The following is a 16,078-nucleotide window of genomic DNA, read 5'->3' on the forward strand; positions in this document are numbered from 1 at the left end:
GATATAGCACTTTTCTGGGCACTCAAAGCGCTTTACACAATGGGGGGGTCTCCTCATCCACCACCAGTGTGCAGCATCCACCTGGATGACGCGACGGCAGCCATTTTGCGCCAGACCGCACACCACACACCAGCTGATTGGTGGAGAGGAGACAGAGATAAAGCCAATTGGAATATGGGGATGATTAGGAGGCCATGATGGACAGAGGCCAGTGGGCAGATTTGGCCAGGATGCCGGAGTTAAGCCCCTACTCTTTTTCAAAGGACATCCTGGGATTTTTAACGACCACAGAGAGTCGGAACCTCGGTTTAACGTCTCATCCGAAAGACGGCGCTCACTGAGCAGTATAGCGTCCCCGTCACTATACTGGGGCATTAGGACCCACACAGACCGCAGGTTGGGCGCCCCCTGCTGGCCTCACTGACACCACTTCCGGCAGCAACCTAGCTTTCCCATGTGGTCTCCCATCCAGGTACTGACCAGGCACAGCCCTGCTTAGCTTCAGTGGGCGACCATGTGAGAGTTGCAATGAGAATGTGAGAAACAGTGGTGTCTGAGGCCCACAGTATGCCCATTTCCATATACTGATCTCTTATTATTCTACTATACACTGGTCTACCCAGATTTCATTATAGGGCACAATTAGTTTAATAACTAATTGTGTGCTCTCAATTCTGCAGTCTGCCTACTGTACTGTGCACTGCCTAATTTTGGCCAGGACGCTCTTGTAAAAGAGATTTTTAATCTCAATGTGTCTTTCCTGGTAAAATAAAGGTTACAATAATAATTTACAGACATATTAAAGACGTTGACATTTTATGGTCACAGACATTTTTTCATAACATTTTCTTTACCTTATCCTACAAATACCTTTAATTTACCTTCATAAATCCTGCAGAATCTCTCAAGAAACTTCTTTAACGCATAAGTTTGAGTGTTTCGAGGATAAAAATAATAATTCAATAGTGCAGGCTCAGTTAGCCCTTATATAATAACACCATATAGACACTTTAGTACTATCGATTTTTGTGCTAGTTTCGTGTTTCTCTTATCACTCTGTGGTCTCTCTCTTTCCACATAATAAAATAACCCGAACTCGAATCAATATTTCATGCCCTTTTATTTATTTATCTAACGGGTAACCATGTAACAAGTGGGGCTAATGTACATCTGGACAGTCAATACCTCAAAATAAACCCAATTTTTGTTTTGCGATAATGTCGGGCTGCCTCCAAATTCATCATTTAATACGTTTGTGTGTCTTTTTCTCAGGACGCTTTAACAGATCTCACTGGCGATTCGGAGCGTTTGCCTGTCGAGGAGCAGCACGGCACGTGGCTCGGACACAAGGTTCTGCACAAACACACACATATAAAGACCAACATGGTATTTATATAAAGACACGGACTAAATTGTTGGCACTCTTCCATTGAAGACAGAAAAACTACACTTAAATCACTTTAAAATGAGAAAAGTAGTGATTTAATATAGAAAATACTGAAAATAAACTATCGAAAGTCAGATGTTGCTTTCAAATTAGCAATTAAAAACGACTAACTAATTAAAACTGGCTTGGACAAAACAAAAGAGCATCAATAATGTTGTCCATGTCTTTATATACTGACAGATATGAAGTCTTTGCTTCTCTTTGGTAATGGTTTGTTTAGGGAATGGTTTATTCAGCCGAATACATCAAGAAGAAACTGGAGCAAGAGATGATCCTCTCTCAAGCCTTTGGGAGAGATTTGGTAAGTCAATTGATTCATTTTTTTGTGTGATCAACTTTTTATTATTTTCAGAGATAAACAACATTACATCTTATTAGATAAATGTTCAAATAGCTTCTCTAGTCGTTTTGTAAATCAACCCTTGTGTCTTCAAGCATGATTTGAAAGGTTGCAAGCATTATCTATCTATGATATCACATGACACACAATCACACACACTCATCATGTGTTTGTGTACATCTCAGAGTAAAGGGACGATGCACTACGGGCTGGTGATAGTGGGTCATTCTCTGGGAGCGGGAACAGCCGCCATCCTGTCCTTCCTCCTTCGGCCGCAGTATCCTTCACTGCAATGCTATTCCTACTCTCCTCCCGGCGGCCTGCTTAGGTCAGTCTGACAGAGCCATTGTTGATTTACACTACAGTTCTAATCTCAGCTGTTTAGTAGGCATTGAGGCATGATGAAATGAGGAAAGTCCTATATGCAATGATTAAACAACGAGTTAAAGGGCACATAGTTTACCCCTTTTTTATGATTTATAGTAATATTATGGTTCTTCTGAGTGTGCCAGTTTAGGGTCAGTTCAAAACACAGTTCAGATTTTTTTATTATAATGTGTTAAAAAGTGTCATTTTGGGGGTGTGTACACAGGTCGCTGTTTTAGGTCACATGAAAATTAGTTTCAAATTCCCGCCTAACGTAACAAGGGGGCGGAGCCAAGAGCTCCCCCGCTTTGTGTTTGGCAACAGACAGGCAGACAGAGAGAAGCTGCATGAGTGAGAGGACCAGCATTCAGCCGTATGACATGTACGACTTGGACACACCTGGCAGAGAGTGCAAAATCATGTGTGTCTTTGTATAGTTTTACATCCAACTGCTAGTTTAAACATCACAAATCCCTCTTTGCACCAACTATATCACATATTTAGGTATCAATGTTTCCGCAAGGCTGTCAAAGTGGTTTGGACTTAAGTATACTGCATTACTTAAAAAAAATAGATGAACTTACCACTATCTGTCATGGGCGGAATATCAGTAATCAAAATGTCCATACTCCTAAAAATAAACTATTTATTTTCAATGATTCCAACCCAACCCACACATACCTGGTTCAAATCTCTAGACTCAATTATAACAAAATTCTACTGGAAAAACAAGACCCCAAGAATTAAATTGACAACCTTACAGAAACCAAACTCACAAGGAGGATTAGAAGCACCGCATTTTTACAACTATTTTCTGGCAAATCAGCTTCAAAATATACACAAATGGATTAACTCATCAGAATACACATGGCAAGACATTGAACAATCAATCTGCAATATACACATATACATGTAACACACACACACACACAGTTATTACATGAGTACATAAGTAGAATGAATGAAAAGCTCAAAAATTTGTTGAAATCTGTTTTTTTGTGAGTTATTGCATATTCCGTATGCAATAACACACAACTTATTCCATTCATGAAGCCAGTTGCATTTTAGAAAACTCTTGCATTGCAGTTTTTGTTTTTCTGTGAAACACAATATGAAGCTAAAAACACAATATGAAGCTAAAATTATGTATCAAATTTCACCTTGAAATCTTTTATCACTTTTTATGGCGGTAAAATGGGTTGTGACGAGGTTTTCAAGTTGGCATTAAAGCACAAGTATGAACAGAGTGTGTTTTTGATTCACAGTGAGGATGCAATGGAGTACTCGAAAGAGTTTGTCACCTCAGTGGTGTTGGGAAAAGATCTGGTGCCCAGGTAAAAGAGAGATCTGTTCTACTTATAGATAGTTATAGTCTGAATGATTAGCCCTTTTCAAATATTTCCCAAATGATGTTTAATAGAGCAAGGGATTTTTCACAGTATTTTCTATAATATTTTTTCTTCTGGAGAAAGTCTTATTTGTTTTATTTCGGGTAGAATAGAATTTTTTTAAACCATTTTGAGGTCAATATTATTAGCCCCTTTAAGCACTTTTTATGATTGTCTACAGAACAAACCATCGTTATACAGTGACTTGCCTAATTACCCAAAATTTCCTAACTCACCTAGTTAAGCATTTAAATGTCATTTTAAGCTGAATACTAGTGTCTTGAAAAAATATCTAGTCAAATATTATTTACTGTCATCATGGCAAAGAGAAAATAAATCAGTTATTAGAAATGAGCTATTGAAACTATTGTGTTTAGAAATGTGTGGAAAACACCTTCTCTCCATCAAACAAAAAGTGGGGGAAAAAAATATACAGGGGGCTAATAATTCAGGGAGTCTGTTAATTCTGACTTCAACTGTGTATATATATGAGTCTGAGCAGTGTGTTCATCATTCACTCTTCTTTTCATTCAGGATCGGCCTCTCTCAGCTTGAGGGTTTCCGTCGTCACCTGCTTGAAGTCTTACAGAAGAGCGATAAACCAAAGGTGAGTTGCTTTTGATGATGATTTTGATGATAATGTCTTTATTTGTCACATCCACTTTTACATGCAGTGAAATTGGACCCCTCCAACCATACACAAACATCACATATTTCAAGGGAAGACAGTTCGGATGAACAACGAATTATAACTTGACTTCTAGTTGATCATTTGGTAAAGTGGCAGAAGGTCGATTTTTCTAATCTGTTGAATTGTGAAATACTGCAAAAGATCTAATGGAACCCACATGAACCCAAGATTCTTACAGAAAACAGTCAAGTTTGATGAAGGAGAAATCATGGTTTAGGATAACATTCAGTATAGGGCGTGTGAGAGATCTGCAGAGTGGATGGCAACATCAACAGCCTGAGGTATCAAGACATTTGTGCTGCCCATTACATTACAAACCACAGGAGAGAGCAAATTCCTCCACATCAAAGTTCCTGAAAGCAAAGAAGGTCAAGGTGCTCCAGGATTGGCCAGCCCAGTCACCAGACATGAACATTATTGAGCCATTCTTGAGTCATTGCAGAGATGTGTGGATGGAGTCCTCCAAGCTCATGGGAGTCACACACAATATGAATTTTTTTCCACTGCAGCATGACTTTATATTCTATACTGTACATTATTTCTGTCAAATGACAAGACTTTTGTCTAAAAAAAAGTCAGACCTTACTGTCCTAATTTAATAATTAAAAATCAAGGCATGATCATATTTTATTTTGGTGAAATAAGCGTAATCTAGACTCCTTTGCCTTTCATATAAGCCACTTCTGATACCAAATGATCAACTAGAAGTCAAGTTATGATTTGTTGCTCCTAAAACTTGGATGGGTGACAAGACTTTTGTCAGGTGGTGTATATTATATATATTACATCTCACCCTGCTCTTTATGTAGCAGATAAGTTTAAATGATCTTATCCTTTTCGTTATGAATATTGTTTTAAAAGTGGAAGATCACAACACCGTCAAATGATTTATGTAGCTATAAAAACCGTCTCGCTGTACATTCAATTAAACAACTACCTTCGGTCGAATAAATATATTTCAACTCAAATGAATATCTGATTATCTGAGAAGAAAGAGTGTGAATTCAATTAAATCTACCAGAGCAACGTTACCCTTGATAATGCAGTTTAGCATTAAGAATGTCATATTCTGGAGTGTTGGTGTATGTAGGTGACGGCACAGTAGCATTTATTATCACTGAATTGTGCCAGTAATTATCCGCCCTCATTATATCTATCACATTTTGCTTTTTCCATGTCCTTTACCTCTGGGCGAATAAAGTAAAGGCTAAATTTTTATGTTACTAATTATAAAGCAGTCGTTGGATGGGGGTTAAGCAATGAAAACTGATTTTTCTTTAATATGTCTGTATTCTAGTTCAGTGAGTGTGTCATAAAACTCTTATTTCTTAATTTTATGGTACTTATTATAGTTTTAAAGTGTACACTCTTCGTCAAAGGTTTGAGGTTGGTAAGATGTGTGTAAATGTGTACTGAAAAATAAACCCAAAACATCACTTCGGGCAAAATGTGTTGACATTTAAGGCTTACACTAGCTTTTTTATCCATTATGTGCTATGGCAGCAGGGACTATGCATGGACATTTAGTTTAGTTTTATTTATTTATTTATTTTGTTATAGTTTTGTTTATTTTTAAATATCCCATTCTGATATTAAATTTAAAAAAGTAATTTAGACAGTCAATCTTAAACTGGAGACTCGCAGTAATTGGATGATTTGAATTAGCGAGTTGGACTGGAGACTTACTTTGACCAGATCATTTGAATCAGTGAGTAATTAACTGGAGACTTCCTCTAACCCGATCATTTGAATCAGTGAGTCATCATCTGGAGAATCACTGTGGATCTTTTGAATTAGTGAGTCATTACTCTGACCGGATCATTGGAGTCACTAGCTGCGTTCGACTTGAACGATGACTGCAGCCAGTGATCAACGAGATTAGCCGAGCGCAGTCAGGGGCGGAGTTGAAAACGGAGTTGCCGCATAGTTGCGGCAGTTATGATGACCGATCACATGGTGTCATCATCATTTATTTATTTACAACAACAAAAGATTTACTGTACAAATAAAACAGAACACAGTTTCTACAAAGTATAATTCATTTTTAAGCAATAAGGGAATTATGAATTAAATGTGTAACAAACAAATGAGAGAAATAAGAGGAAACAAGAAGGCATTATAAACAAAAACGAATAGGCCTATTAAATACAAATTATTAAGCACAAATTCTAGGAGTTTAAACATCACTCTAGGCTAATACTTCTTGTTTGAATATGCTAAAGGGGTTTACATTTACTTACATTTATAAATATAAAGCCTTCCAATATATATTTTAGTGTAAAACCCAAAACAAGGTGTTTTGATTAAGTCTTAAACAATGATAAGGATTATTTTGGATAATGAAGGCATTTTCAAAAAAGCACTTTAATCCAAAAAGATTGAACAAACGAACATTCCTAAAATAAGTGAGCTACACTTTGAGTAGAAGTTTGCCAGAAAGAGCAGGTACATCAATGTCACTTTTAAAACATGTGCATAAACGGCTAAACAGGAAAGAAATATATTTTATAATCATATAAATCATTTTATAATTATTTAAGAAAATAGTTCTTTAACTTTATTTGTTTAAAAAAAGCTTTTGGGTGACAGGATCAATAATGAATTAATTTATTACAAGTCTGTAAGACTTATTTGAGTTAATATTTAGGTTATTCACTAAAATATGTCATTTAAATCGTTCATAGAGCTGAATACAGTAAATAGTCTGTATAAAAAAGGTCAAAAATAAACTGTGCAAACAATCTACCCTTCATGACCAAATTATTGAACAAAAGATACCGCAGTAAAATATTTGTAGTCTTTTAATAAGCATGTTGTGTACGAGATAGAAATAGTATAAAAAGTTAATTGTTTGTTTTGAACTTTGTGAGACGGAATTTGTCCAATAATAAACCCGAAACACACGTGGTTGTTGTCATGCGGTGAACTCATCGTGTAATATCGGTGTCGTCATCTCAGCTCTTGCAGTCACTCTTCAGATGCTGCACCGGCTGAATCTGTCGTCTGATCTCGGAGCGCTGTCGCAGTACTTTCATGCCACATGTGACAGTCACCTGGCGTCTGCGCAGCATCGATCCGGACATTTTCTAACCAGCATCCACCGCTTTATGCAGCGCTGCACAGATTGATCTGTCTTAAAGTCGAACGCACCTATTACCTGGAGAATTACTCTGATTCGATCATTTGAATCAGTGAGTCATTACTCTGACCTATTCATTTGAATCAGTGAATCATTACCTGGAGAATTACTCTGGTCAGATCATTTTAAACAATAAGTCATTAACTGGAACCTCTCTCTAAATGGATCATTTGAATTAGTGAGACTCGTTCTGACCGGATTATTTGATTCAGTGAGTAATTAACTGGAGACTTGCTCTGACTGTAACGTTTGTATCAGAGAGTCATTATCCGGAGACACGCTCTGACCAGATAATTGTATCAGTGAAATATGTTGATTTCTCCCATTCAAAATGATGAGGAATGACACTGTTTAATCTATTTAATGCATTTATGGTAACATAAAGCACTAATTTACTTTAAAAAAAAAACACACATTTACTGATTCCAAACTCGTGAACAAATATATACGTTATTTAAAAGCATGCGTGACTTTTAACAGGCCATTTGTTTGAAGGGATAGTTCACTCAAAACTAAAACGTCTATCAACATTTACCCACCCGTCATATGAGTTTCTTTCTTCTGTCGAACACAAAAGAAGCTATTTTGACGAAACTTTAGGAAAACTGTATTCATTAACTTCCATACTATTTATTTTCCCACTATGTAAGTCAATGATTACCGGTTTTCAGCATTTTTCAAAATAACTTATTTTGTGTTCAACAGAATAAAGAATCATAAATGTTTGAAACCACTTGAGTGTGATTAAATTGTGAGGAAATTTTTATTTTTGGGTGAACTAACCCTTTAAATGTTTCATCATACACCATGCAGCAGTTTTTAACACACCATAAACAGTGTTGACGTGCAGCATAGATAAAACATGCAAGAAATAATACCACACACACACACACACACCTCCATTGGCTGTTTAATACAGCTTGCATCATGAGCACTGTCGCTTATATTTCCCTCTGAATAGTTTCAGGCAAGGATGTGAGAAATTTCTGCCTCTGTGATTTATTTCAGACTTCTTCATCTTATTAATGCGCTTAATCACACTGCCTACTTTAGTGATTAGCTCTTCTCAGCAGGAAACGATGCCTTGAAATGCTGCCTGTGTGGGTTTTCTAACAGCCTGTAACTGGAGACTCTGACTGGATCCTTTGAATCATTGAATTGATAACTGAAGATTCACTCTAACAGAATAACTTGATTTGTTCAAGATTCGTTGTGTGCGGATCATTTGTTGTTAACTGAAAATGTGCTCTGGTTGCATCATTTGAATCAGTGAGTCGTTAACTGAGGACTCACTCTTACAAGATCCTTTAATTCAATGAGTCATTACTGGATAATTACTCTTGACAGGATAATTTGAATCAAGCAAGTCGTTAACTGGAGACTCGTTCTGACCAGATCATTTCAATCAGTGAGTCGTTAACTGAAGACTCTTTCTGACCATATCAATTGAATCAATGAGTCATTAACTGTAGAATCACACTTGGCCGGATCAGTTAAATAAATGCAGACTCACTCTGATCGGATGATTTGAATCAGTTAATTGATAACTGGAGACTTGCTCTGACTGGATCATTGCAATCAGTGAGTCGTTAACTGGAGAGGCGCTCTGAACGGATAATTTGAATCAGTTACTCATTAACTGAAGACTCTTTCTGACCAGATCATTTGAATCAGTGAGTATTTAACTAAAGACTCACTCCCACAAGATAATTTTAAATCAACGAGTCATTACTGGAGTATTACTTTTGACGGGATCAATTGAATCAGGGAGTCATTAACTAAAGACTCGTTCTGACCAGATCATTTGAATCAGTGAGTCATTAACTGAAGACTCGTTCTGACCAGATAGTTTGAATCAGTAGTGAGTCTATAGCAGCAGGAATTGATGCCTAAATCAGCAGAAAATGATGTCTTAAAATGCTGTCTGTGTGGGTTTTGGAACAGAGCCTGTATGTTTCAATCTATTTGATTTAGTGGAGGATCATTGCTGGAGGAACAAAGTGCATCCCTAAATCGGAGCTGCCCATGGATGACGAAGCCCCTGTATCTCAGGGCGTAACACCCTCCAGTTCCCGCCTATGGCTTCATCCCAGTGATCTGAGCATCGCCCTGTCAGCCTCCACACCGCTGTTTCCCCCGGGACGGGTCATTCATGTGGTGCACAATCACCCCCCTGAGATGTGGTAAGTAGAGACGAAGAACTGAATGGATTAATGTTTAAAGTTTAAATATATATCTGTGTTTTGAATTATCTTAAACTCAAAGGTCTGATAATATCATGAATATTTATCATGTCTCATACATTTCGAAGTCTCTTAAGCCGCCTGTCCACTGCACACGACATTTGGACACGACTGTCGGAATACGCCCCCTTGTGGCAGCCGCACAGTATTTTCAGTGTTGTCGTGTACGATGGGAGAGAAGCAGTGGCGTAGCGCAAAATGCGGAGGCCCCCCTGCAGGGATCACCGACGGGGCCCCCAGTTGAAGGCGGGGGTGGGGGGTGGGGTGGTAGATATACACATATACACATATATCTGTTATCGGGAGTTTTCCTGGATGTTAGTATGCATTTTGTATTTAATTATGAACATTTTTATTTGACATCACTTTTCTACATTGATGGATCACTTATCGCACGGGCATTCCTGACAAAAAGCTGTGTTTGTGTGTATGGAAATGTACTATTCACTCTCCCTGTTAAATTTGATCTAATCATGTCCTGAAACACAGCTCCTCTCCTGCTTTCACTTCTCATTCTGACGGAGGGAACGATTCGTTTGTGAATGAATCTCTGTAATGAACGACTAGTTCGCTAGCCAACAATAATACAAGTTTCTGGCAGCGCAGCATCTCGTTGTCATATTTCTTTTGCATTGTTTGCTGATTTATTCAACAAAACTAGCATAAACCGAGTATTTAGTGCGAGTTGGTGCTACTTTGCCTTATGGTGAATGCAGTAAGTGACTATAGCTATTATTATCAATAACGTGACCTGTTTAGCACAAATTTCAAAACATACAAAAATGTCAAAAACTTAATCCTATGAAATGTTCTGCCTTTGTGCTTTGTTTTCTTTGTTTGCTCGTTTCTACACCCGTAGACAGCGCTAAAGTCCAGCATCTTCACGTAATAAAACTGTCTTGACTAGTGCAGTTGAATGACGTTTGTCCTAGGAGCACTGTACCAATGTGGCGGCGCTAGTGACGCATGCTCAGGGTCTCTATGCGATATCTAGTGTATATATCTATGTCACAAATTGAGGAGCGGGGAAAGGAGGCGGGGTGGCGTGACAACGCGGGGAATCCTTTACAAACTGAGGAGCGATCACAAACCGAAAGTGGCGAGAGCGTCAAGGTAGCCAGAAGTCATTCATTTTTTTTAACGAGAACCGGCGGCAAGAAACAGCGGCGCGTCTTCATTGGCTATGACGCGGTTCGGCGGCAAGCAATCAGAATGAAGTAGTCCACCGCTTAAGCGGAGTTCAGAGAACACAGACCTGTAAACTTTGGTTCTGGCCACAGTTGTTCCCAAGAGTTTGATTATTGCGGTTCCTGGATTTTCAATTATTAAAAATCGCGACGACGTGGGGCCCCCTAATCACGTGGGGCCCCCTAATCACGCGGGCCCCCCCCGCGGTGCGTGCCCTGCGGGCCCGTCCGCTACGCCACTGGAGAGAAGCTGATTCTCACAGTGTCCGAAATAAAGGAGTGCAAAAGCAAGAGCCTTTATTCTCTGTGCGTTTACATGGTTTAATGAATAAATGAATACTTGAAACTCATAGACCGCTAAAATATTGGAGGGAATGTGGAGACGACATTAAAAATATACTTTTTTATTACTTTCTTACTTATACTTCAGAACAGAAATGTGTTTTTTTTTTAATATAGACATTTTATAATTCAAAAAATAACCAAATAAACTCCTATTTCTCATTTTGTGCGCACAAACCTACTTGTACAACACTGAAATACATCACATCCAGTCGGCCGGTCGCATACGGTCTAGTCACAGGAGTTAAAATATTTCAACAGATCCGCAGCTCAATTCAGGTCCGAATTTTCCGCATACGGAGATAATCAGAACTCCACGCAGCGGCCGGACTGCTCTCCATTGGAAATGAATGACTTCCAGTCTGTGGCTTGTGGTTTGTCGTGTGCAGTGGAAAGGAGGCTTTAGGTCGTTTACACTGTCAGGTCTTGATACCCAATTCCGATTTGTTGCCTATATCTGATTTTTTTTGCCTGTCCGTTTACACGTTCTATTAATTGTGACCCATATCTGAATCATAAAACTCTTCTAAATCTTCAAACTAATATGAAGATTAAACTCTAACCAGTCTTTCTATTAACTTTAAACACCTAAGATTACTTTTATTGTCAACATTTCTCTCTCTTAATTCAATCCCACGCAAAGCATGCTAGGAACTAAATCCCCTAACCAGATAGTTAGACCAACACAATTGCATCATGTTGTCCCAACACAAAACACTTAAGGCTGATTTATACTTCTGCGTCAAGCGCACGCGTATGCTACGACACAGCCTACACGTTGACTCATAGCTCACGCCATGGCTGTCTGTGTTGCTGACGTGCACCTCTCAAAAAAACCCAACTACAAGTCGCAATGAAGCGTAGCACAAGCTCTGTGATTGGTTGGCTTGGTAGCGCTGACGAGTCTGGGCGGGACCGAGAGCCGCGCGAATGGCGCAAGCCCGATGGAGCGATTGTTTACAAGTGTGAAGTGCCGTGAAGGAGCTCCGGATGGAAAGTTTTGTTTTGTGTTTAAATCATAGTTAAAGTTGTTGCACGTCTGCCAGTCCTGTCTCAAAATGAGCGAGTTTGAGCCACTTGTACATTCAGGAAGCATTCATTAAAAACAAAACACCTGTGAAGAAACTCGACACAGAGGAACATTTACTCCTCACTGCCAGCTAGCGATTTACAAGTGTTAATGCAGACCAACAGAACAGCCCGCAGAAGTATAAATGCACAGCTATGCGCGTTGCATGCACCGTGGGTTATGCCGGTCACTTGACGAAGAAGTATAAACCAGGCTTTAGGTTAAAACGAATAAATTGTACAAATAAATGACAAGAATTGTGTTGTTTCAGCTCATTTTAAATGGGTAGTTTGAACAAGAAGCAGTGATAAGTCTACTTGATGCTATTGCCTTTATTATTTCTAGTAATGGGTACTACACTGAAAAAATGATGTCTGCACACTATTTATATGTGTCAAATTTAAACAAACAAATTAAATTTAGTAATGTTTAACTTAGTTTGTTTGTTTAAATTCAGCCTAAATAAATTGTTTACAGCCACTTGACTTAAAAAAATTCAGTAAATCCAAGGAATCATCTTTAAATCATTTATTTCAGTGTAGAAAAAGTTATCCAAGAGAAAAGTATCCATTATAAAAGCTTCATAGAAGCATCGAATAGAAGCGGTTTCTATTGCTCACTGTTAAAACTAGTGTTAATATTAAATGAGAAATACCTTCATTTCCTCACACTTTCCTTTTATTTCCAGCAAAGATTGTGTCACATCCTGCATCAGTCTGAGTCTAGAAATTTCTCTTACCATCTTTCTCTCTCTGTGTCTTTGTAGTTGTGGTCAGGAAGAGCCCACGTACTCTGCTCTGTGGGGCGATAACAAGGCCTTTGATGAGGTCATCATTTCTCCAGCCATGCTGAATGAACACATGCCCCATGTGGTGATGGATGGCCTCAACAAGGTGCGTGTTTGTGTGTTTTTTAGCACGCATGCTTCTACGTCCAGCTCTTGCAAAAGTGCCAACACGGTGATTGGGAAGCTGATGAAATATTCTGAACAAATCTGAGTGTCATTTGATTCTGCATCTGTACATATGGACATACATCAGACCAGGGCTGGACAATATTTGTAGTATGTGCAAGGGTTTCTGATGATGTACAAATTAAGCACTGTTAAATATTGTGATGTTCATGTGAATTAGGTGAATCAGTTAAAACTCTCCATTACAGTCAATTGATTCATTATTACTCAAAGAACAAGTTTGCCTTAAAGGTTGGTCCACTTCGATATCATATTTAAAATTTTAGTTGATGTGTAATGTAGCTGTGTAAACATAAACAACATCTCTGATTGTAAGATGCTCAAAGTGCAATGCAAAGGCATTGGCTTTTACAGCGTTAGCTTAACAAAGCCTATAGCAAACAAAGTTTGGGGACTACAAAAAATACATTCAGGATAGTGAGATCACAAACACTTCAGGTTACACGCATTCACCACGCGCACACACCCTGCACAGCGAAGGGATGTGGCCAGAGGTAGTGTTATGTTACGTCAGAGAAAGCTAAAATGGCGTCCAAATGCAGCTATTTCCACAGAGCTTCGTCTGTTTCTGTAGGGCTTCCAAAGGACACGGCACAAAGAGAGAAGTGCTTACAGTTTAATTTGAATTATGTTCCAGAGAATTATAAAAATATATAGCTAGCATTTGACAAAGGACAGCTTCCAGATTTTCTCCCAGTTTAGTGCTGGATTCGGCTAAAATTCCTCAAAGAAGGAGAAGCTCCAACCATAATAGATGAAGCTTTGGACTGTGAGCCACAACCTGTAAGTGTTTATATTTGTTAAAATTGATCTATTACCTGCACAGTTTCTAGCGGTAGGGTTTAGGGAGGATGTAAACAACAGGAAATGCTGTTTAGCACTGCTAACAATTTAGCTACAAATTCATATTTATCAGTCAAACCACTGTAAACAGACACACTCTTCAGCGGTGCTGCAGTGTCTCTCTTTGCAGCCGCTTTCCCTGCATTCTACATCTCACATAAGAGACTCGCAAAAGATATGTGAACGTTTCATATTACTTACACATGCTTATAACCTGAATATATATGAAAGACACTTGTCAGATTTTATTTTAGAGAGCAGGCGTGAGGTTGAGCTATGTGCTCTTCATTTTCTGTCTAATTTAGGCTCAAACAGATACGGCTAATGCCTAGTTCAGACTGCATGATTTTAGCCCCGATTTTGGCTCGCCGACAGGTTTTGAGAAATCGCCGACAAATGCCTGAAATCACAGGCAAATCGGTGCTTGTGCACGTGAGTGACAATCACACAGTATGAACTATCAAAGACGCGATCTGAGAGAATCGCCGATGAGTCGCCGATGCCTGCGAGATATTTGGCGTGCTAAATATCTGGAGCTGTCGGCGATTCAAATCATGTCGTGTGAATTGAGTTTTGACTGAAAATAACATTAGCGATCGCCTACAGCCAATGAAAGAGCGGTATTCAATTGTGTGTGCGTGTGTGTATACCTGCTGCAGGCCAGCGGGAGGCTGGGGGAGAAGTTAAAAGCGCTCATTTTCGGTTTATTTGGACCCACGAAATGGTGGAAAAACTAGTGGAGGTTTGACGATTCATACAGAAAGAAATTAGTTTATTATCAACGTTAAGGAGAAATGGTTAATTCCCTTTAAATCCAGGTGAGCAAATATGTACATTTTCTACACCATTAAAGGCTTCTTTCTCATTAGGTAGTTAATAACAAAAGATAAACGACGTGTTTTTGGCTGTGAGATGTAGTTTGGACGAAGTTGTCGGCGATTCTTCCTATAGTAAAGTCATGCAATGTGAAAGCCCCTGTCGCCGATCGATCTTGCAGTGTAAACAAAGCAGCGACGAAACGCTAGCCCAGATAGTCAAGCAGTGTGAAAACATCTGTGACACGACTACTTTGAAAATCATGCAGTCTGAACTCGGCATAACAGCTTCTCTGCCTGAGTATTTACACAGCGCAAATACATATGCCATTAGAGGCGTGACATTTTTCCTGGTAACGAAGAGCCATTCCGCGAATCACAGCCTTTATGTAAACCGACCAATCAGAGCCTCTTTAGGGCGGGCCTTCCGAAAAATTAGGAAATATGACAGTCGTTTTCATGTTAGCTGAGAAGCTGTATATAGTCAAAGTAAAATATAAGAAAAAATAATGTGAATTTCTACTAGTGAAGCATGAACACACATTAGTTTGCATCTTATAAACACAACCAAACCTTAAAAATATTCTCTGGACCACCCCTTTAATCTCATTTTTATTAACAAATAGCTGAAGTTAAAGCCAACAATGTACACTGATCCTTTTCAGTTAGAATAGAATAATAGTATTAATATTTCAGACAAATTTTTTGTTTGAATAAAGTCGTAGACCTCAGATTGGGTAAGAATCTACTAATATACTAATATTCAGCTTAAAGTGACATTTAAAGGCTTAACTAGGTTAATTAGGTTAACAAATGGCAATTTCAGACTGCATGATTTTACCTCCGATTTTGACTCCCCGACAGGTTTTGATAAATTGCCGCAAACGCATGAAATCACAGGTAAATCTGTTCTCGTTCATGTGAGTAATAGTCACACAGTGTGAACCATCAAGGACGTGATCTGAGAGAATCGAAGATGAGTCGCAGACACCTGTCAAATATTTGGCATGCTAAATATCTGGATTCAAAATCATGCCGTGTGAAATGTTTTCTGATTAAAAATAACATCGGTGATTACCTACAGCCAATGAGAGAGCAGCATCCACTAGTATGGGTATCTTTCGGTCTATTCGGTGCCAAGAAATGTATGAAAAACTAGTGTAAATTTGGCAGGAGCACCCGTGTCTGTTTGAGATGTCATCTGAGCAAAGAAAAAAGTTGAAGAAAAATGGCTA

General features: G+C 38.7%; 2 protein-coding genes across 6 annotated transcripts in view; both read left to right on the plus strand.

Annotated features, from left to right (window-relative positions):
- plekho2 (pleckstrin homology domain containing O2) overlaps nt 1-16,078 on the plus strand; it is a 189,209-nt gene that overhangs the window by 74,103 nt on the left and 99,028 nt on the right. The gene's annotated exons all lie outside the window — the stretch shown is intronic.
- dagla (diacylglycerol lipase, alpha) overlaps nt 1-16,078 on the plus strand; it is a 97,885-nt gene that overhangs the window by 69,733 nt on the left and 12,074 nt on the right. For all 5 annotated transcript variants that reach the window (XM_087260596.1, XM_087260598.1, XM_087260600.1 and 2 more), the window contains exons 12-18: nt 1,273-1,350; nt 1,668-1,748; nt 1,973-2,115; nt 3,419-3,487; nt 4,076-4,148; nt 9,346-9,554; nt 12,979-13,105. In XM_087260596.1, the coding sequence (XP_087116722.1) occupies nt 1,273-1,350; nt 1,668-1,748; nt 1,973-2,115; nt 3,419-3,487; nt 4,076-4,148; nt 9,346-9,554; nt 12,979-13,105 (780 nt within the window). The remainder of the gene's footprint in view (nt 1-1,272; nt 1,351-1,667; nt 1,749-1,972; nt 2,116-3,418; nt 3,488-4,075; nt 4,149-9,345; nt 9,555-12,978; nt 13,106-16,078) is intronic.

The sequence above is a fragment of the Danio rerio genome, chromosome 7 (assembly GCF_052040795.2).
Source record: "Danio rerio strain M-AB ecotype USA chromosome 7, GRCz13ab, whole genome shotgun sequence".
Classification (NCBI taxonomy): domain Eukaryota; kingdom Metazoa; phylum Chordata; class Actinopteri; order Cypriniformes; family Danionidae; genus Danio; species Danio rerio.